This window comes from Astyanax mexicanus, chromosome 7, assembly GCF_023375975.1.
Source record: "Astyanax mexicanus isolate ESR-SI-001 chromosome 7, AstMex3_surface, whole genome shotgun sequence".
In the NCBI taxonomy this organism is placed as follows: domain Eukaryota; kingdom Metazoa; phylum Chordata; class Actinopteri; order Characiformes; family Acestrorhamphidae; genus Astyanax; species Astyanax mexicanus.
In genome coordinates, this window is record NC_064414.1 from 43,494,210 (window position 1) to 43,517,226 (window position 23,017).

General features: G+C 37.3%; 1 protein-coding gene across 1 annotated transcript in view; it reads left to right on the plus strand.

The window, feature by feature from the left end:
* Positions 1–18,340, plus strand: part of pcnx2 (pecanex 2) — a 38,952-nt gene extending 20,612 nt beyond the window's left edge. The window contains exons 22-34 of the mRNA XM_007256079.4: positions 1,211–1,319; positions 2,331–2,460; positions 2,833–2,891; positions 4,029–4,244; positions 5,348–5,601; positions 7,025–7,258; positions 8,455–8,558; positions 9,644–9,788; positions 11,110–11,340; positions 12,195–12,469; positions 12,630–12,793; positions 13,933–14,351; positions 15,913–18,340. Coding sequence (XP_007256141.3) covers positions 1,211–1,319; positions 2,331–2,460; positions 2,833–2,891; positions 4,029–4,244; positions 5,348–5,601; positions 7,025–7,258; positions 8,455–8,558; positions 9,644–9,788; positions 11,110–11,340; positions 12,195–12,469; positions 12,630–12,793; positions 13,933–14,351; positions 15,913–16,077 — 2,505 coding nt within the window. The 3' untranslated portion in view covers positions 16,078–18,340. The remainder of the gene's footprint in view (positions 1–1,210; positions 1,320–2,330; positions 2,461–2,832; positions 2,892–4,028; positions 4,245–5,347; positions 5,602–7,024; positions 7,259–8,454; positions 8,559–9,643; positions 9,789–11,109; positions 11,341–12,194; positions 12,470–12,629; positions 12,794–13,932; positions 14,352–15,912) is intronic.
* Positions 18,341–23,017: the final 4,677 nt, after the last annotated feature.

The following is a 23,017-nucleotide window of genomic DNA, read 5'->3' on the forward strand; positions in this document are numbered from 1 at the left end:
TAAATTGAGTTGTTTCAATTCGATGCAACCGAGAATTGCATTATTGTTTTTTTATTATTATTTAAAGTGTAATTAAATAACACAACAACAGTGTACATGTAATGTAAACAATCACTTGGCTTTTAATCCTTACACAACTTCAGTTTTAGAAAAAAAACTTTAAAAAGGCTTTGAATTAATTATAAAAAAGTTTGGATTTATTTTCTTATACTATGAATAAGACGCTACATTTAAGGTGGAACAGTAAACTAGTAAGGGGGAAAATGCTAACTTGTTTGCTAACTAAATCCAAAATATAAAAAATTTGATTAATCTTGTGTAACTAGTCTATCAGGTTTCAATAACATTGAATGAGAGAAAAAAATAATGCTAAAATGTCACTAACACTCTAAAACTATGCCGTGTTTTGCAACTGCTTGTGACCCGAGACAACTTGGGTAAAATGCTAACTTGATCTGCTAAATTTGAGTAAGATATCATAAATTTACTGACACCTCTTGTTTAGCTATTCTAGCAGGCTTTAGTAATACTGAGTAAGAAATAAAACGGCTCTGCAGATGGATGATGTTGACACCCAGGAAAAATAGGTTCATTTTAAAGATCGGTCTTCGAAACGATATCTAATCATTTAAATGACGATTGATTTTGATGGAAAAAACTATTTTTTAAACCAACCTCTAGTCAAAGTGGTTAAAAAGCTGTGTATCCAGTTAAAAACATACCCTGTACTGTTAACCATGTTTGCAATGGTTGCATTAGCTGACCAGCAGTGTTTTTTACTTTGAGTTTGATGGAATACAGAGTCCAACAGCATGACCAGCTTGATCAAGATATTTAACTAGTATGTATACTCTAGTTGGCCAGAGTGATCAGCGTACCCACCCATGATTAACTTGTAAAGTTTCACCCAGAGGGGTAATTGATTGGCTCCTATGTTGGCGTGAGACTACCCTCTAGTGGCCGGAGATGGCCACTATGATAATCATAGTGATTGTGAATAAGCTTACATTTTGTTCAGCAGGGTATACATAATTAAAAAAGTAAATAAAATAGTATTATAGGAATATATTTATATATTTTACTATTTTTTACTATTAGCTGCCAAGTAATATTAGCATACCCGCTGTAGCAGTGCCAGTTCAGAGTATTATGAATGAATCAGTTGTACATTGTTACAGTGAATCACAGGGGATTTTTGCTTTCTTTCCAGCTCTGGGATCTTCTCCACAAGCTGCACTTCATCATGGTGTATATAGCTCCCTGGCAGATAGCATGGGGGAGTGCATTTCACGCCTTTGCTCAGCCCTTCGCTGTCCCACGTATCTTTACTGTCTGTGCTCAGCTGCAATTATTCATAGTCTGTAACCATGTCATTTACAATACTTGAAATAACCACATAAATTTACTTTGATTCTAAAAGAGGATGAAATAATAATACTGAAGAGGATAAAATACTTCAAAATAAGCAATTATGACCAGCAATTATGGATTTATTTATGTCAGTTTCACTGAATCTCCTTCACCATGTGGGGTAATAAAGCAGTTTGAGTTTAGAGAACCTATGTTTTGATAAAATATCAATATTTGAACACCACATATCGATACAGTACGATACAACAAGATACATTACAAAAAGAATTGATATATCACAATATATCACCCCTAACTCTGTCCAGTGTTTAATCTCACTCACAAGATAACACCTTGCAACTTAGTTATAGGTGTTCCCAAGCAATTTCCTGAGGTAACATGTCAGGATCAATTTACATTTTGCAATGTCTCTGTAAATGATTTTTTTTTATGCCATGGAGCTGAGTAATGTATCACCTATAATCACCTACTGATACGACAATATTGGCTTTTAGTTATAGTAAACTCAATAGAGATTAATTTAATAGATAATGAGCATTCTTGAAATAGAATAGCTCTATCCCCGTTGCCAATTAGTGTTTTTTTTATTTTTAAATTCTGAAGGATTATCTGTACTCATAGTATTCAGCACTTGATAGTGTAAATACATATTTAACTATTCATTATGTGATAATATATTACATTTTATAGTTACACACTATGTAGTTAAATATGACTATACGAATTAAAAAATTGTTTGACAAAAGTATGACTAAATAAAAGAATACTAGTGGCTGGCAGTAGCTATGTACAGTCTGTAAGAATACAGCAGAGTTATGCATTATTTTCCATCATCAGAAGTTTTCATATTTTTCTGATTTTGTTATTTCAGAAGATGCCTCAGATCATTAGCATCGTTCTTCCTCATTACCTCTTTCACATTAGCAGAGAAGTGTTTTTTAATCCTTAACGGAGTTCAGATTCTGCCATGCTGCTGCTGCAGACGTTGATCACCACACTCTTCTACACGCCACTGAGCCCATTCCTCGGCAGTGCCATCTTCATCACCTCCTACCCACGGCCCGTCAAGTTCTGGGAGAGGAACTATAAGTAAGAGTTATGAAATATGCATGAAGGATGTCTGTTAGCTTGCTGTGCACCCGAGTGACAGTGCAGAGACCTCTATTTGTTGATGCTTTGTAAAAGGCTGGGATGATGTGGAGCTTTATATAAATTTGTAGGATGTTCCTCGGATACACGGGGGACAGACAGTGTGTCTGGGTTTATTATTAAATGTTGATGAAGATATTTTTAGCTATGAGGTCATGCAGCTAAAATAACACAGTCTAAGCGAGACACTTACCAATGGATTTATTGATGCAGATTCAAGCCAAAATACAGCTCAGTCCTGTTTTAAATCATATTTATATAGTGAAATTGTAAAACATTTATGAGCCGTTTCTTCTATTTTGTTGTTTGCAGCACAAAACGCGTTGACAACTCCAACAGCAGACTTGTGTCCCAGGTTGACAAGGAGACTGGTGAGTAATATTACAGTGTTTTATGACTTGCGCAAACATATATATAATAAAAATAAGGCTCAGAATCTTTAAACTAAATTCCTGATTTAATTTTAAAAACATGTATTATTAAGAATTTGTTTTGCTGATATCAATGTTCCTTTTACAAATATCTCTGAAAAAATGAGTGGTTGATTTACATAGCCTAGTCTAGCTAAGCACTGTAACAGAAACAAATTGTGTTTTTCACACTATAAGGGGCACTTAAAATCCTTTACTTTAGTGTGGCTTATAATGCGGCGCATCTTATGTATGAATTTTAACAGTCAGGTTGTAAGGAGCAGTAATGTCACTCTGCTGAAGTACAGTGTTATACAGGAGTTTTAAGTAAGTTTCTACAGCACTAAGGCTGGAGCAGTATTAGCATTAGCCGCTACCGCAGTGCTAGCTCTTTTGCCGTTCAGTGGTGAGTAGCTTGGACTGTTACCTGACTGTTTACGGTGTTAAAACAAGCTATGTGGGATGAACCGCTAGCTGATAGTGCCCTGGGTTACTGGAACACTCAGGATTCCTCAGTGTAGTGGAGTCGGGCGGTATTTACTAGTGCTAACCACTGCTGCTAACCGCACTGTTGAAAATATTGAAAATCTATGCTTACTGAAATAAACTGAAGCACCTTACTCACCCAAATAAACATTTTGCAAATTTTGAAAAATATGGTAATAGCAAACTCCTTAAAGTTATTCCAATTTTGGGTTTTTTAGCTGACGAAATTGTAGCTTTTAGCCTCTTCTTTTGGCTTTTGCTAAACTTTAGAGTTGCTCTACACATGCATTACAGTTATTTGCTTCTTGCTTTTTCTAATTGCTTCCATATTCATCTGAAGTAGTTGCATTTATCCCTTTATAAACAGCTAGTGAAATAAGTATAAGTAAATTAGCCAAAACCCTTACATAACAGAATTGGCTCGTTTACAGCTCCCCTTTACTTATGTGAGCTGTGATTTTGATTTTTAACTCATTATTTAACTATGCCAAGGTAAATACAGATTTCTATTCCATGCATCCTCGATATCGAGTCACTCACATTCAGTAAAACACTGTGACCTCAAAATATTGCAAAATATATAATATAATATTATATGTCCTTTTTTGTCAGGATGTGACGACAACAACCTAAACTCCATCTTCTACGAGTATCTGACGCGTTCGCTGCAGCACTCTCTGTGTGGGGATCTGATGCTGGGCCGCTGGGGGAACTACAGCACGGGGGACTGCTTCATCCTGGCCTCAGACTACCTCAACGCCCTCGTGCACATCATCGAGGTGGGCAACGGCCTCATCACCTTCCAGCTGAGGGGGCTGGAGTTCAGGGGTAAGAACTGCATTCCAGAGCACTGTACAGCAAACAACAATGTGAATTTTTATTGATAATTTAAGAATTTAAATGAAAAATTCAATGGAAATACAATAAATCATGTGGCCAAGACATAATTTGGTGTTAGAACTTTGCTTCAAGTTACAAGCTAAAGCAGCTAATAAGTAATGTTAAGTAAATAAAAGCTTGCTGCATTACTACACACTCGGATTAAAACCATAAAGTTGCTTATGTAATTTTTGACACTGTATCATGTACTATGTGATATATATACCAAAAGTCATAGGATAGCAGAATGATCAGACCTCAGAGGATAGCTTGGAAACACCAACACCTGTATAAATTGTGAGGTATTATCTTGTGAGGGATGTTAAACATTGTCTAATGCGTTAACGGCAAGGTGACCTAAATTATCAGAGTTGGAATGAGGCCTGATAGTGGGTACCAGACAGATGGGACCGAAGCTGTGAGGGCATTTGCCATTCCTTGAACCACAGTGTGATGTGAACTGGGAATATGCCATAAAAGATCTTATTACCATCCCAAGGCTGTTTCAAGGCATTTGGGGGCATCAAGCAAAATGGACTCTATCACATTCAGACAAAGCGCAACTACAAATATAATCGTATAAAACTCAGTTTAGTTAAATAAACTAAACGTGAAAAGGACATGAAATTAAACAAATATTGTCAAATTTAAAGGATAGGTTTATCCGTTGTAGTGTTAAAGACAGTGAACAGCTAGCATGCATGGATACTGCTGAACATGTTCCAGTCTGGTTATATGCTACTGTCAGTACCTAGTGGGAGGGGTTGTTGTACTTTCCTGCATTGACCATCACAGAAACTAAAGGGGTGCTCACACAGTTTGTCATTGCATTCATAACCAGTTTCCAACCACAGTAGACAGTGCAGAGGCTGGTAATGATGGTGAACAGCGGTGTTTGGCTAGAATTGTCTTTGCCATTAGACAGTTAAATCTGGCAGAAGTCACACACGTATAGTTCCTGTCCCATGACATTTGGCATGGACCTTTAAAGTTCATAACATGCTTGTTTCTCTATTTTTCTCTGTCTGTTTCTCCCTGTATGTCTTTGTCAGGGACGTACTGTCAGCAGAGAGAGGTGGAGGCCATCACTGAGGGGGTGGAGGAGGATGATGGTTGCTGCTGCTGTGAGCCGGGTCACTTGCCTCACCTGCTCTCCTGCAATGCTGCTTTCAACCTGCGCTGGCTGGCATGGGAGGTCACCACCACCAAGTACCTGCTGGAGGGCTACAGCATCAGCGAGAACAACGCTGCTACCATGCTGCAGGTCTACGACCTGCGCAAGCTGCTCATCACTTACTACCTGAAGGTATAGTTTTTTTAAATCTTGACTCTAATGTTAAAGGAACATTATGGTACCAGTTTGACCTCAAATGACCACTTACTTGTAATAGGGGAAATATCATCTCTGCTCAACACTGTGCTCAGAACTGTGGCTACAGAACTCCTGTAGAACTTCTGTAGGACATACATTAATAGTTTGCCTGTTCTTTGAAAAGGTACAAAAAATTACAATGTAATAATTTGAGGTCTGAAACTAGCACCAACCTGAAGGAACTGACAGAAGAAAATCACTGTACTGTTTAATCAGACCTCCTATTAAAGTATGTCATTGACCTGGGTTAACTCTCTGCCAGTCTGTCTGTCACTGACCCACATTTGGCAGGCTGAAAGCTCTCCACCATACTCAAATAGTTTTTGGTGCTTTGCGTCAGTGACACTATGTGCCCTTATTTGTGCTTTGACCCCTTATATAATGAAGTATTTCAATAAGCAGTAATACACGAGAAGTAGTGCTATAACATGTAATATTGACACAGCAGTGCGATTATACCACAGTTCCATTATCGCAGTTTATTGAAAGATTTTAAATTAAAGAGGACGAAAAAATATGATCTCTTTGGTTATAAACACTGTGCAAATTAAAATAGTTCCATTGCTGCTCTGTTTGTAGCTGAGCTGTTTGGCTTGTAAGTGCTGCATCGTTGCTAGGTTACCTGTATGTGGGGGAGTAATACATGGAGTGCTTCGGATACAGTGCATTACCAGCTGATAACGGCACTCATGAAACACCTCTCAGCCAATCACATTGCAGAGTACAATGTAATAATTTGAGGTTTGAAACTAGCATCAGCCTGAAGGAACTGACAGAAGAAAATCACTGTACTGTTTAATTAGACCTCCTATTAAAGTATGTCATTGACCTGGGCTAACTCTCTGCGATTATACCACAGTTCCATTATCGCAGTTTATTGAAAGATTTTAAATTAAAGAGGACGAATAAATATGATCTGTTTGATTAGAAATTCTCTGAGAGTTAAAAAGTTCCATTGCTGCTCTGTTTGGCTTGTAAGCGCTGCATCGTTGCTATGGTACCTGTATGTGGCGGAGTAATACATGGAGTGCTTCAGTTGCAGTGCATTACCGGCTGATAATGGCAATCATGAAACACCTCTCAGCCAATCACATTGCAGGGTTGGAACTAACTGTGGTATAATATTACTTAATAAGATATATTCTCATCGTGCATGACCATGTGTTATGTACTTAATTAATATTGAATGTTTTATTCATTTTTTTCTTGTTTATCATATGGAAGGTAAATTTTTTATATCATTAGGAAAAAAATAAGTTTAGATAATTTATATTTTGGAATAAAGAAAAAAATTGCATTCTTTCCCACATCCAGCACACTGCCTAATTCCTCCCTGTTTTATTATTTCTATCTTCAGAGCATCACCTACTATCTGGTGATCAACCCAAAGCTGCAGACGTGGCTTAAAGAGCAGGCCATGCTGGAAGCCCTGCAGCCCTACAGTAAATGGCACCACATAGAGAGGGACCCAGCTGTGTTCAGCGTGAAGATCGACGAGGATTACGTTCACTGTCTGCAGGGCGTCACCAGAGCCAGCTACTGCAATGTCTACCTAGAGTGGATTCAATACTGTGCCGGCAAAATGGAAGAAGTGAGAGGATGTTTTGTTCACTTTAAACAAAAAAAAATGTTATTCTTCTTTTGGTACATATCATATTTTTAAAACCAGTGTTTATAATGGACCACTGGTGCTGAGACCAAACGCCAACGCATACAGGCACATCATGACTCCAAGCACTGTTTGATTTCTGAAAAAAATAGAATATCATTGAAAAGTTACTTTATTTCAGTAATTCAGTTCAAAATGTGAAACTCTATATATAATATATTATATAGATGTATTACACACAGAGTGCTTTACTTTAAGCATCAGTTTCTTTTATTTTTGATGGTTATGGCCTACAACCTATACAAACCCAAGAATCAGTGTTTCAGAAAATGTAAATATCATGTAAGACCAATTGGTACTTTTGGCAATGTGGGCAGTGTGCCAAGTCCTGTTGGAAAATTAAATCCACATCTCCATAAACGTTGTCAGCAGAGGGAAAACCATGAAGTGCTGTAAGATTTCCAGGGACAACAAAACTGCACTGACTTTAGACTTGATAATAAAACACAGTGGATCAACACCAGCAGATGTCATGTCTCTCCAAACCATCACTGATTGGTGGAAACTTCACACAAGACCTCAAGCAGCTTGGACTGTGTGTTTCTCCACTCTTCCTCCAGAATCTGCTCCCTTGATTTACAAATGAAATGTAAAATTTACTGATGATCAGTGATGGTTTGGAGAGTCATATTATCTGCTGGTGTTGATTCACTGTGTTTTATTATCAAGTCCAAAGTCAGTGCAGTAATTTCTCACAAAATCTTACAGCACTTCATGCTTCCCTCTGCTGACAACTTTTACAGAGATGCCGATTTCATTCTTCAGCAGTACTTGGCACACTGTCAACAGTACCAATTAATCTTATATAATATTCACATTTTCTGAGACACTGATTTTTGGGATCACTCTGTGTGTAATATATCTAGTTTCACATTTTGAACTGAATTAAGTAACATAAATAAAGTAACTTTTCAATGATATTCTGATTTTTGGAGATAGTATGTAAGGAACTTAACTTTGACTTAAAGAGGAAGTAGCCTGTAAGCAGTTACTTTATCTATTTAAGATGGTCTGAGTTTACAGTTTACAGTAAATGTATCTGTGTAACGCTAAGGTTAAACATTGTATTTTGTATTTGCTGTATACAGTGAAGTAAATCCTCTGTTCTTTGTTTTCAGCCAGTGGACAGTGATGAGGACTCTCCTCTGGTCACTCTGTGTTTTGCTCTCGCTGTGCTGGGCAGGCGTTCGCTTGGCACAGCATCGCATAACATGTCCAACAGGTACATTTGTGATGCTTTCAAGCATTTTTATTTTCAAATCGATCAAAATAAAATATTAAGTGTGTTTATATGCACTTAGTAATCTAATGACTGCAGAAAAATATATGCGGTTACATCCACTTGAGTAAACAGATAATAAGCAATTATCAGATTTGAATTGACAGCAATCAGTCAATAATGTCACAGAATGGTGTGACTTTAAACTTCAAGCAGCAGCCTTTTGTAGACATGGACCCATTTTACCGACAAATATGCATCTTCGTATTAATATGCTCTTTTTTTCTATATGCCTTTGTTTGATCTATGTATGAAATTGGAGTAGGGTGTATACATGACCACGGATAATCATATTACTGTAGAAATATTATTATGATGCTGTTATTGAGTGCATACACAGCTCTGGAAAAAAATAGACCACATTTTAGTTAGTATGTTTGAGTAAAATGAACGTTGTTGTTTTATTCTATGAACTACAGAAAACATTTCTCCCAAATTCCAAATCAAAATATTGTCATTTGAAGAATGTATTTGCAGAAAAGGAGAAATGGCTGAAATAACAAAAAAAGTTGCAGAGCTTTCAGACCTCAAATAATGCAAAGAAAACAAGTTCATATTTATAAAGTTTAGGAGTTCAGAAATCAATATTTGGTTGAATGAACCTGGTTTTAAATCAGTTTTTTATGCATCTTTGCATGTTCTCCTCCACCAGTCTTACACACTGCTTTTGGATAACTTTATGCCTTTCCTCCTGGTGCAGAATTCTAGCAGTTTAGCTTGGTTTATAGCTTGTGATTATCCATCTTCCTCTTGATTATATTTCAGAGGTTTTTAATTCTGTAAAATTAAAGAAACTCATCATTTTAAGTGGTCTCATATTTTTTTTCCAGAGCTGTAAACAAACTCACTTCTATTAAAAAATTAAGAAGGTATTTTCTTTCTCCTGTAAACTTGTTGTTTTAAGAAACAAGTTTTTTGTAAAGTCATGATATACATTAAAATTACGACCTCATTATATTTAAGTGATTACAGTATATAATGGTTTATGTTGGATGTTTAATAATTTCTCGTTTTGGTTTCATTTTTAGTTTGGAGTCTTTCCTCTTCGGCTTTAACACCTTGTTTAAAGGAGATTTCCGCATCGCGACTAAGGATGAGTGGGTTTTTGCTGACATGGATATGCTGCAGAAGGTTGTGGCACCTGCTGTCCGGATGAGTCTGAAGCTTCATCAGGTATAGGACCGCTCTCTGAAAGTGCTGGAGGAACACTGTGTGATGTTCTATTAGGAGGAGAGGAGAGGAAATCAAAAAGCATTACAACATCCGAAACTGCTAATCAGACCTTTTTCTAGATACATGTGATACAAGTGTTTAATTACATCAGATTCATCAACACTGCTAATTGGACTGTCACTGGCACTACACATATGTGAAAATTTGTTTCATGCTAATATCTGCCAACCTGTTGCTCTGATGGTGATTAACAAATAAACCTGCTTAATTATAGGTCGGAAACATGCTGTGGTGTTAAAAACATACACAGATTATGCATAACATTATGACCATTCCTTGTTTCTACACCCATTATTCATTTTGTCAGCCTTGGATCAGTGGATCAGATGCAGCAGTGCTGCTGGGGCTTTTAAACCCTGTGTTCAAAAGCTCTGAATCTGTAGACCCACAGGATGCTGAGGTGTTTAAAAACTCCAGCAGCACTGCTGTGTCTGATCCACTCGCACCAGTGCAACATACAGCAACACACCACCACCACCATTTCAGTGTCACTGCAGCACTGAGAATGACCCACCACACAAATAATACCTGATTTTTGTGGGTCCCGTGGAATCTTGACCATTTAAAGAACAGAGTGAAATGAGGATACTCAAGTACAGAGAAATTATGTTGTCATATTGTTATAGAATGTTACAACTCTGGAAGAAAATAAGAGATTTTTTTTATTTTACCAAATTGAAAATCTCAGGAATATAATCAAGAGGAAGATGGATGATCACAAGCCATCAAACCAAACTGAACTGCTTGAATTTTTGCACCAGGAGTGACATAAAGTTATCCTAAATCAGTGTGTAAGACTGGTGAAGGAGAACATGCCAAGATGCATGAAAACTGTGATTAAAAACCAGGATTATTCCACCAAATATTGATTTCTGAACTCTTAAAACTTTATGAATATGAACTTGTTTTTTTTGCATTATTTGAGGTCTGAAAGCTCTACATCTTTTTTGTTATTTCAGCATTATTTCTCATTTTCTGCAAATAAATGCTCTAAATGACAATATTTTTATTTGGATTTTTTGGATAAATGTCTGTAGTTTATAGAATAAAATAACAATTTTAATATTACTTAAACATATACCTATAAATAGCAAAATCGGAGAAACGGATTCAGAAACTCAAGTGCTCTCTTAATTTTTTCAGGAGCTGTCATTTTGATAGATGTTTTGATCATCGTGTACAGTACAGATGTTGTTGTCTTCTGTAATATATTGTAATTCTGCATTTCTGAAGAAGAATATATTCTGCTTATCGATTACAGGACCACTTCACCAGCCTGGAGGAGACGGAGGAGCCGGCTGTGCTGTATGAGGCTATCAGCACGTACAGGAGCACTCTGGTGATCTGTGATGAGAGCGACCCCGCATGGCGTAGAGCGGTACTGTCCAGCCGAGACACTCTGCTCACTCTGCGCCACATGGTGGACGACGGGACGGACGAGTACAAAATAATCATGCTCTACAAACGCTACCTCAGCTTTAAAGTCATCAAGGCAAGGCTGTTATCAGATTCTGTCTGTTCTTTTTTTTTTTAGATTGCCCTTATGTAAAATCATGACATCATGTAAAAAAATGCATGGGAAGGAGATAATTAAGGCGTGGGAATAAGATCATTAAAGCGTGGCCACGACTTATTAAAACGTGGGAACGAGTTTATGAATTCGTAGCCATTAAGGCGTGGCCAAAAGGTCCTTTTGTTTCATAGCTAACAAAGCAAGCAGCTCTTAGTGGTTGTGCACAATATGAGTGCCTGAGGAAGGTAAACAGGTCTGCATACTGTCTGGGTCTGAGCCAACCAGCTCTTAGTATGAGAATTAAGTGTCTTTTTTTTTAATTATGACACTTCTTACTGCAAGAGACTCCAAAATATCACCATAATTCATTCGAAAAAAAAAAAAACGATTAATTCCAGCACAATCCAATTTCTTACAAAAGATTATCCTTGGATTAAAGGAGCTCTGATGTAATATTCAGTTTGTTCATGGGCATTAACTTACAGAAAAGCAAACTTTTCCAATGCCTTAATAAGGCGTGGCCACACATTATTTATTTATTTTTTTACAAGATGTCAACTTGGGGGTTCCGTATGAGACATTAGTTTAGCAGAGAATATAGGTGATAAGCTTCTCTCCAGTATCAACAACAAAATATTCATTTTTGAAATAAATCCATTTTCCAGCCATTGAAAATAGTTAATAAAAAATAAACAGTTTTCCAACAGGTCTGAATAACCTATATAATGTGTATAATGTGTTGTGCAGGTTCATGTTTGCAAACACAAAGCAATGCATTAGAGTAAATGGGTGTAATTGAACTCTGCTTAACTCTCCTCGTGTTTCTCCCGCAGATCAATAAAGAGTGTGTGCGTGGGCTGTGGGCCGGACAGCAGCAGGAGCTGATTTTCCTGCGAAATCGCAACCCGGAGCGCGGCAGCATCCAGAACTCCAAGCAGGCTCTGCGCAACATGATCAACTCCTCCTGCGATCAGCCGCTGGGATACCCCATGTTCGTCTCTCCGCTTATTACATCCTACATGGGCACACACCAACAGATGAGGAACATCTGGGGTGGACCCCTCAGCCTGCAGAGCATCCGCACCTGGCTCTTCTCCAGGTGGCTCCGGTAAGTATGCAGAGTGGTGGTAGAGGGTAACCCAGTCCAGAATACAGAATCCATCACAGGAATGGATTACACTGGATTACCCACAACTACCAGTATAATTAGCACAGACAGATAACTAAAAGACTCATTCTTTCATTATTCTTTCTGTCTCCTCTCTCAGTGTCAGGAAGGACAATCTGACCAGCTGTAACAGTGGAGTGAACATGGAGGATGTGGACTGTGGCGGATCCTCCGTCAGTCAGAACCACAACTCCATCACCTCTCAAAGTGCTAGTGTGCACCAGGGCCGGCCACGGAGCTCGCACGGCAGACACCACAGCTCCGGTAAGACTGCCCACTGCAGCTGCCTATCACTAGCACTGAAAACAAGATGTACACTGAGATTTACAAGACAGGAATCGCTTTTGCTGCAAGTTATTGCATTATATTAAAGTGAGAGAGTAATTAGTATAATCTTTTAGCCAATTTCCTTGCATCTAGATAATATTGCATTTAAAACAGGGTGATACAATCCTGAGGCAAATAATTTGATAAAATATTACTAATAACAGGCATTTACAGTATATTAGGGATGTACCAGACATAGTATACAGAGGTCACAGTTCAGTACATGCAGTCACATAGAGATTACACAATGTATGCTTTTGAAATAAATGTGGTATTTTTTTTTAAGACACATAAAATAATAGATTTAAAATACAGATTTCTTTAAGTTTTCACTGTTACAATGTAACTTTTCCTCATAAAAATAGATATTTTACAAATGTCACCAAGATATGAATGATTTAAAACCAACAATTAATGTCAAATTAATGTTTCTGTTCTTTATTAAGTAACATAACTTGTGTTTTGTTGCTCAAAGGAACAGTTTGACATGTTTTTATGTAAATCTAAAAGAATTTACAGATAGTATTATGCTACATAATTCTATGAAATACAAGTACAAATATATAGATATGAGTTATTTTAGTAAACTAAATGCTCTCATTCAAATGTTTAATATTTAATAATCAATATTTGTTGGAGTCACTGGTTAAATTTTCTTGCTTAAATTTACCAAAATGTTTTTATCCTGTGTTGTCATGTTACTAACAGTGACTATTAATGATGCTATAAATGAATCAAATTGCTTTTATTTATTCTTAATCACATAAGGAGTAATTTGCAATATTTATTTTGCCATTTATTTTAAATTAGAAGATAAAGCAGGTCAATAGATCATGTATTATATTTGATATTTATGGACTATTTGGGATACTAACTAACTGAAGCAATGACCTATTGGAGAAAGCATTTCATAATACTTTTAGATGTGTCATATTTACGTTGTATATATAACACTGCGTAAAATAACAATTATTAATAGCACAGATAACTTTAAATGTTTTTACAGAGGTCTTTTACACAGAGAAATCATGGTTAAGACCTCCTGTCCTCTCTGTGTGTCTTGTCTCTTCCTGCAGGCCGGCGGGAGTACCGCAGTCGTTCAGTTCAGCCTCAAGGCCAGCGGCCCCCTGTCACCAGCCATTCGGGGCCCATCCTGGACAGCCAGCACGGCTCTGGTGCCGGGGGACCCGGGCTGATGCAGCGTCTCTCCAACAGTCAGCTGTCCTTCAACACCTCCTCTATCGCCTCAGTCTTCTCGCAGGTTCCCCGTCTGTCTACAGCGGGTCCTCTGCCTGCCGGTCAGCAGCGCTCCAGCCAGGCCTCGTCCTCTAGCTCCACGCTCAGCCTGCTGTTCGGCAAGCGCAGCTTCTCCAGCGGCCTGGTCATCTCCGGCCTGTCTGCGGCTGAGGGGGGCAACACCAGCGACACGCAGTCCTCCAGCTCTGTTAACATCGCCCTCGGCCCATCTGCTCGCTCTGCAAGCCGAGCCACGCAGGTACAGTGCACGGACAAACACCGAATAATACTGATTCATGTTTTTGCTACATTTTTGTAGGATTTGTATGTTTGTGTGTATGCAGGTCAACTTTACCCGAAAAATAATTGAACAGATTAATCTGGTTCCATTAAACTGTCAATATTATAGCATTAATATGAGTAGAACCAAGTTCAGGGACAGAACTCTAGTTTAAGTTCACAAAATAAACATGTTCATTGTGACAAAAATGACTGCATTTTCGTATAACACTTGTGGGGGTGGGGGGTAAACAAAACTGTAATTCTTAAAAAAAAAAAAAAAAAATTCTTTCAAAGTTCTTTTGAAACGAGCGCTGGATGTTAATCTACACAGATTTCCCTTCTGACAACTGTTTATTTGAGTGAGTAAAGCTCTTCCAATTTTTTTCCCAGTATTTTAGTGTGATTAACAGCAGCGCTTAGCGCTAGTAAATGTAGCCTGACAGTGCTACACTGAGGAACCCTGAGTGTTCTAGTAAGCCAGGGCGCTACCGGGTAGCAGTTTGTCCCTTGTAGCTTGTTTTAACTTGGTTAACACGCAGACTACAGTCCGATATACTCACCTCTAAGCAAAAGAGCCAGCGCTGCGGTTAGCGGATAATGCTAATACTGCTCCAGGCTTGATGCTGGAGAAACTTTACTGAAACTCTTTTATAACGCTTTACTTCAGCAGTGGCTTTACTGCTACTTACAAAATGACTGGTGGAATTCATGCATAAGGCGCACTGGATTATAAGGATTTTAAGTGCGCCTTATAAAGTGAAAAATACGGTACATTGTTGCCGACAGATATAACCATCTGCATTTGCTACTACAGCTAATTTTAGCTTCTCTTCCAGTTCTTATTCTTTTTCTAACATTTAACGGGTACTGAAAGCCTGTCCAATTGTGCTTTCATGCTTACCATGTTTAGACCGGCCCTTTGGACTTTTCAGTTTCATCCAATTAAAAATAGCAGGTGTAAAGGTTGCCACAGACCAAATGATTAAAATTTGGTGTGGCCACTAAGAGGTGGTCTCAGATCAACTTAATCATGTTCGAGGTGATTTTCTGTGTGAAAACACTTTTTTTGGATGGTTTAGACTTGGTTCGGACTAATTACAGGATATTAAGGCAGTCAATCATTACGTGTTAAACAATAAAAGAAGAAAAAGAACCAGTGTTGGGCTGAAATCCAACTCCCTTTCACAGGCAGCAGAATGGGCTGAATAGATTTTTGAATAAGATTTACTGCAGTTTAACTTGTCCTGTCAGTAAGATAATACTGTTATGTTTGACACAAGAAAAGAAGAGAAATAAATGTTTAATTAAAGTGCTGAATGTACAGCAAACCTTTACTCAATATGAACATAAACATGGAACAAGCCATGTAGTTCCTACACCGTATTCATTATATTCTTACAGACGTGTCTGCTAATGCTAAAATGCTGAGTACCATTGTGATTTATCTGGCAAATAATATCCCTATTAAGCTTTTTTCATTTTGTTTCTGTGCTGTTCCAACATTATTCACCTTAATATTTAGTATTTGTGTTTAACAGTGGACCTCAGAAGCCTACGAGAGTATAGACGCCAGCTCTACAGTGGTAACAGCGCCCAAGGACAACACAGCGAATGATGATAAACCCTCAGAGCAAAGCATGGACAAGAGCCAGGAGGAGTCCACCTCAGCCTTTCACGAGGCACCAGAGCAGAAAACCATCTGATACATCCTCCTGCTGCCTCACCAGACATTCTTAAACCAAACCAATACAGGTTTCCCACCGAACTGGGCAGAGATCATGAGATAGAAAAGACTCAGGCTGTGGGCAAAAGCTTGTACTGCCATACTGACTTTCTTTTGCCATAATCAGTTTAATATTATTGGTTAGATCAGTTTTAAGCGCTCACTGTTTTCAGAAACATTTTCACTCAGAATCTGCCTATGCCTCAGACTAGTTCAGGTTCCCAGTGCATTCTCACACAAACCCCGCAGACTAGAGGAAAGAGAAATGAGAACACATGCAGTCAGAGTAGCCAGAGCAGCACCTGCACTGGAGTAGATAGAGGTCACTACAGACAGTTACCAGTAGACAGTATGAGCTTTCGCCTCAGTGTGGTCAGTGAGCTCAGCAACGTGAAGGTCCATCAGTAGTGAACTCCACAAACAGGCACTGAAGCCTCATTGAAGCATGTAGCCTTCTCTTGCAAAAAAAAGAAAAAAACTAAATATATTTAGCAGGTTGTGGATCTATGACTGAATAGTCATTATAAACTGATGAAAAATGTGAGTGACAAGGCACTGAAATTTGCCAAATATGGAGAAACGTAAGAATGAAGGTGTTTAAGGTAAGAGGACGGTTGGGAGTATAGATATGGTAAGAAGCCCTGTTTGAGCTGGACCAGTTTTACCTAGGAGAGGGTTTCTATAACGAAAGTCATCACCAACAAGGTCCTTTATTAATTAATTAATTAATTAATTAATTTATTTATTTATTTATTTATTGGTGGGGGTTCAATTAGACATGAGAAGAAAAATGAAGGGCCTGGCTGAGCTGATAAATTCAGCAGGGACTTGTTTCACTGGTCACTACAGTTTCAGTGTGCTTGGTCTTTAAAAGGTATTTCAATTTCGATATTTCTTTTTGGATCGCAAAAACCTTTAAAATTTTGTAAGAAAAACCTTTAGGATTGCAAAATTCTCCACATTTCTTCTAAATCGCAGAAATATTCTAAATATTATTTTTTTTAATTGGCAAAACTTCCAATTTTTATTATCTCAAACACTTTCCAAATTTTGAAAGTTTAAATCACATATGTAGTTTTTTTGAAAACTTTCTGAACTGTATAAACTTTCCAAATTTCATGCAAAAAAAAAATCCAAATGTTTTAAATCGAAATAAATTTCCAAATCTTGTTAAAACGTTTTGAATTGCCGAAACTTTCCGAATTTGGAAAGTTTGAATCACATGTTCAATTTTGAAAACTTTCTAAATTGCAGAAACGTTACATATTTTAAAAGTTTAAATCACAATTTCGTTTTTTTTAAACGTTCTGAATTGCAGAAACTTTACAAATGTTGTGCAAACTTCCTGAATTTAAAATGTTCAGGAAACTGTGAAAATTGTAAAAGCTAAAAAATGAAATCAAATTGTTAAATGGTTCAAATTTTGCATCACCTGAACTGCAGTAAGAATATCTTTAGCCATTAGAATGCAACTGTTGTGAATTTGATCAAGGGAAGTTTAATTTGCTGATAAACTGATGGTAGGGTTTGTGGGAATGTGAGGAAGTTCCAGCGGTAAAACTAATCCAGCTCTAATAGCGCTTAAAGCTTCTTCTCTCTGAGTCGCATAGAGGAGACAACCAATGCAAAAAATACAGTTTCTTACAAAAAACAAACACAAAAACATCTATTACATCACAGTCATTTCTCTGTGCATTTTGCAAGGCCTGATCATCATGGTCATCTCACTGTCACTGTCTGGTGTTCATTTGTGTGTCGTCACTGTCTGATTGGTTTTTGAAGCATGGACACAAAGACATTCCTGGGAGCTGTGCAGTTTAACTGTGCATGTACAGTGCTTCTCTTAGACCAATAAACCATTTCTAATGTCTTCAGTAAGAGAGAGAGAGGACCTGGTGGCTCTTCCTGCTCTGTCCTTTATAATACCGGTAGATGGATGAACTGAAAGTGATGTAAAGCTAAAGATGTGAATCACAGCATCAGTAACAGCTACTGATTTGTGATTTCATACAAATCTGTCAGTATAAAGCATATCTGCTTTAATACTTTTACGCTTTCTCGCTAATGTGCTTTATTCTTTTCTGTTTATCTAAAACCATTTTTATTTAGTTTATTTAATAGTTTTATCCAATAATATAACAGATGTGTGGTTAATGTGTGAATGGTACCTCGCAAACAAACATAAGACCTCATTTGAATATACAGCTCTGGAAATAAATAAGAAACCACTTAAAAATTATGAGTATTTTACCAAATTGAAAATCTATGGAATATAAATCAAAAGGAAGATGGATGATCACAAGCCATCAAACTGCTCAAGCTGAACTGCTTGAATTTTTGCACCAGGAGTGGCGTATCCAAAGTTATCCAAAAGCAGTGTGTATGACTGGTGGAGGAGAACATGCATGCAAGCTGTGAATAAACACCAGGGTTATTCCACCAAATATTGATTTTTGAACTCTTAAAACTTTATGAATTTGAACTTTGCATTATTTGAGGTCTGAAAGCTCTACATCTTTTTTGTTATTTCAGCCATTTCTCATTTTCTGCAAATAAATGCTCTAAATGACAATATTTTTATTTGGAATTTGGAAAAAAATATTGTCCCTAGTTTATAGAATAAAACAGCAATGTTCATTTTACTCAAACATATACCTATAAATAGCAAAATCAGAAAAACTGATTCAGAAACTGAAGTGGTCTCTTAATTTTTCCAGAGCTGTATAGTAAAAGGAATCCTGGCGTGATCTGCTGTGTCCAGCACTATGTTCGGTGGTCAGATCTGAGACATGTGAGCAGTTACTCCACTGGGAGAGTTTAAGAGGATATAATGACAAGGCCAGCGAGTGTGAATGATGGTGTTTCTTCCTGTAGATACGGGACAAACAGTGACTTGTAAGATATTGATTGTCTGAATTGGATACACAGTATCATGTGTACACAGTGTAAAGTGTTGTAACATTTATGATGGAGCGGTACGATATATCAAGTTCATAAATATGAGAATCACTGAGCCACTAAATATAAAAACCCACTCAACACATTTTTAATAATAAAAACAAATACAGATTTTTTTTGTTGGTCTTTTCTGTGGAATAATAATGTTTTTAGTAATCTGATCATATTCATCATATCAATATCATAATCAGATTTCTGCAGTTATCTGATTATTGAAGTGGTCATACAAACAACCGATATACTCAGATTTCTTAGATCAGATCAAGGAGCAGAAATCTGATTAAGAAATCCAGTTGGATTTGATTTTTTTTTAATGAATAATCAGATTTCTTATTGCATGTATATGGTTATACTGACTATTTTGTATCGAAGTTTAGGTCACATCCTTATATGAGATTATTGGTTGGTTGCAAAGTAGAAATCAGATTGCACAGATTTTCATGCACGTAATCTGATCGTAATCAGATTTCTCCAGTAGTCTGATTATTCAAGAATCATGTAAGAGTCATGTAAAGGGCATACTCTGGTTAAGGAATCTGAATATAGAGAGATGGCTTCTAGTTCAGTAATCAGATTTCTCAGTACATGCTTGCACTGACTTTAGCTACTTTAGCAAAAAATGATCTGTGAAATTATTGGCTGGTTGCAATTGCAATTACAAGTGCATGTAAATGCATTGATTGAAAAAAAAAATCGAATGGACTGTAGTTACAGAGTGTAAACACAATGTTTAGTTACACAGGTTGAAATGTGTTACACCACTGATGAAAGTATATGAATGCAAGTGGTATTTTTTGTTAAATTCTTTCAAAAGCAAAAGTTAGTTTATAACCAAAACTTTCTTGTGGTCTCATGACCCTCTTCACTATAGAAAAACCATTGCGTAAACTACTGAATGACACCATACAGTATATTAAAGTAATACATGTATTTATGACTTAACATATAAAAATAAGAAAAAATAAATAAATAAATAAAGTACATTTTCATATACATATATATAGCCAGAGATCAGAGATCTATTTAAATTTCAGCTTTGTTTCCTCTGGTTGTATAAAGCTGAGGTGAGAAAACGACAGGCCTTCATATGGCCGACCCACCAGGCAAAAAATCTTCAACTTCCTAAAGGGCAAACCTGGATTTAGAGACAGTGGGCTCATACTCATGTCCAGTATTATACATAAACATTTAAGACACATTGGACTTAATGGATCCTGGGTCTGGACCAGCATAACACAGCAATATTATATCCATTTCCACAGTCATAATAATAAACTGCAGATGTCACACAAATACCTGGTATGCCCAATTTGTTGGCGTTTTTCACTTTTTAACTTTTTAATGTGAACCTGCCAGTTGTTCTTCATATTGTGTCAGAATTTTACGATGAATGGACCACAAAAGGAATGGCCAAGGAAAATACCTGATTTTAATTCCATGATTTTAATTCCATCAAGCATTCCTAAACCTAGAAAGTCTCCTTTATATGTTTATACATTTAATTCATTAGATACAGTGGTTTGCAAAATTTTGGTTACTCCTGATATTTTTCATGATTTTCCTTAATAAATCATTGGTTGTTCAGATCAGAAATTTCAGTTAAACATATCATATAGCAGACGAACACAGTGATATTTGAGAAGTAAAATGAAGTTTATAGGATTTACAGAAAATGTGCAATTATTCTTTAAACAAAATTAGGATTAGGCAGGTGCATAAATGTGGGCACCCTTGTCTTTTTACTGATTTAAATACATTTAGCACTAAATATTGGAACGCAAAATTTGTTTGGTGAGCTTATTGACCCTTGACCTATCTACACAAGTGAATTCATTTATGAGAAAGGGTTAAGGTGGACAATTGCAAGTTTTTCTCCTTTTCAGTCTTCTCTAGAGTGGCAACATGGGAGCCTCAAAACACAACTCTCAAATGACCTGAAAACAAAGATTGTTCAACATCATGGTTTGGAAGAAGAATAAAAAAAGATCTCAGAGATTTCAGCTGTCAGTTTCCACTGGTTCAGAGGGCCAGAGCAGTCTGGATAATTCAGTATGAACAGTTAGGGTTGGTTTCGATACATCATACAAAACCTTTTGGAATGATTCACACAGTATAAGGTAAAAATTTATTTATTATTTCATATTCCATATACAACTGCAAGTCAATAACTTTCTCCCCTAGCAGCATTATTTGAGACAGAGACAGAGATACCCCTTACCCCTACCCCTCTGTTTTGTGTGTGCACACTGAGGGGTAGGGGTGTCCCGATTCTTGTTAGGCTGGAGGGGTAGGTTAGGGGAAGGGATGGGTCTTGTTAGCCCTTCAAACTGAGATTTTTCAGATGCACACTTCAAACGAAGGGGATGAGAATCACTGGTAAGAAACCCACAAATGTAAATATTTTCCTTGTTAAAAGTGATGATTAGCACTATATTGCCATAGTTTAATTTGTAGTTTCAATGTTTTATGGTCAAATTCTTCAAAAAAAAAAAAAAAAAAATCACTAGTATTTTGTCTCAGTAGCTAGCTGGCAAGCTAACTTTCCCATTCCACCTTAAATGGTGCAAGAGACGGCAGGGGCTGCAGCATTTTAGGCGGAAAGAAAAAAATAAATAAAATTAAGGCTAATCAAAGCTTTAATAATTAATCTCCCTCTTTTCTGAAGGCATACAATGCCCAAATGTTAACTGGTTAACCCGCAGCAGCTAGGTTACTGAACTTTAGCGCTCCTGATGACGTATTGGGTGTTTGAAGGGTTGTCCCAATTCTTAGGGTGGAGGATTTCATCCCTTCCCCTTATAACTCTGTTACACTCGAAAACAAGGGGTAGGGGTAAGTGGTAGAGCCAAGGGGTGATATAGGATTGGGCCTACGCCATGAACTACTAAACTGAATCAGCTATTTTAAATATAATGCTCCTTTAAGGGGGGTCTACGGTAGGTTTTAATGGTAAGGACTCATGCTCAATACACTCAATGTCTAAAAATAGTTGCACCCAGAAGGAATCAATTGACGAGAATGAAACTTGGTGGGTGTTTGTGGTAGACATGGATTAACACATCCAAAAAGCCTGGTGTCATGACGTTGGGTTCAGTTTTGTATGATGCCAGAACTTCTTTGGGCTTTATTACAGGCACTTTGACATCCAGACATCAGGTTAATGAGGTCCTGCATACTCCAATGCACTATTCCAACAGAACAATGCTAGTTCACATACTGCTGCCATCTCAAGCTTGCATTGAAGACACAGATACTATGCCATGACCAGCCACACAGCCAGATCTATCTTAGATTAAAAAAGTGTGGAATTATATTAGACATACTATCAACCTTCCACTGCTACTACAAAATCTGCAGAAACTGTTAGAATTAATAGATTGTCACAGGACCCTATTGGGAACCTCTACAGCAGGGGTCAGCAACAAGCCATGGGCAACAAGGTTGTTTAAACTTTAATGAATGATAAAGAAAAAAAAAAAGCTTCTCCGGCGAGCTTTTGTTTGCATTCCTCTCCGGTCTCTCTGTTTCCCGCTTGTTCTTGGTCTTCCTATCTCTTTATAAGGGCGTTTTTTTTACCCCCGCCACGTCCCAATTTACTAGCCGGGGCAGCGGTAGTGTATTGGATCGCGACCCTGACGACACGGGTTCGATCCCACATGAGGAGCGGTGTGTTTTTTTTTCTATTCCTTTCTTCTTGGTTTTACCTGCTTTGAAATCAAATGTTCTGCAATTGGGTTCAACAACCCTCTGGGCTGGAGAGCTACTAGTCTGTAGCACTCCATCCCATTACACTTAATTTTCCAAAATTATTATTAAAATTATTTTAATATATCTGGCAAACAGCCAAACTTAATTGCAGACCCCTGCTCTACAGCTTCATGCAGAGACGTCTTGTGTACTTCTGTATGTGAAGCTCAATAAATGACTAGCAGTTTCCCATGCCATTCTAAATTATTCATCAT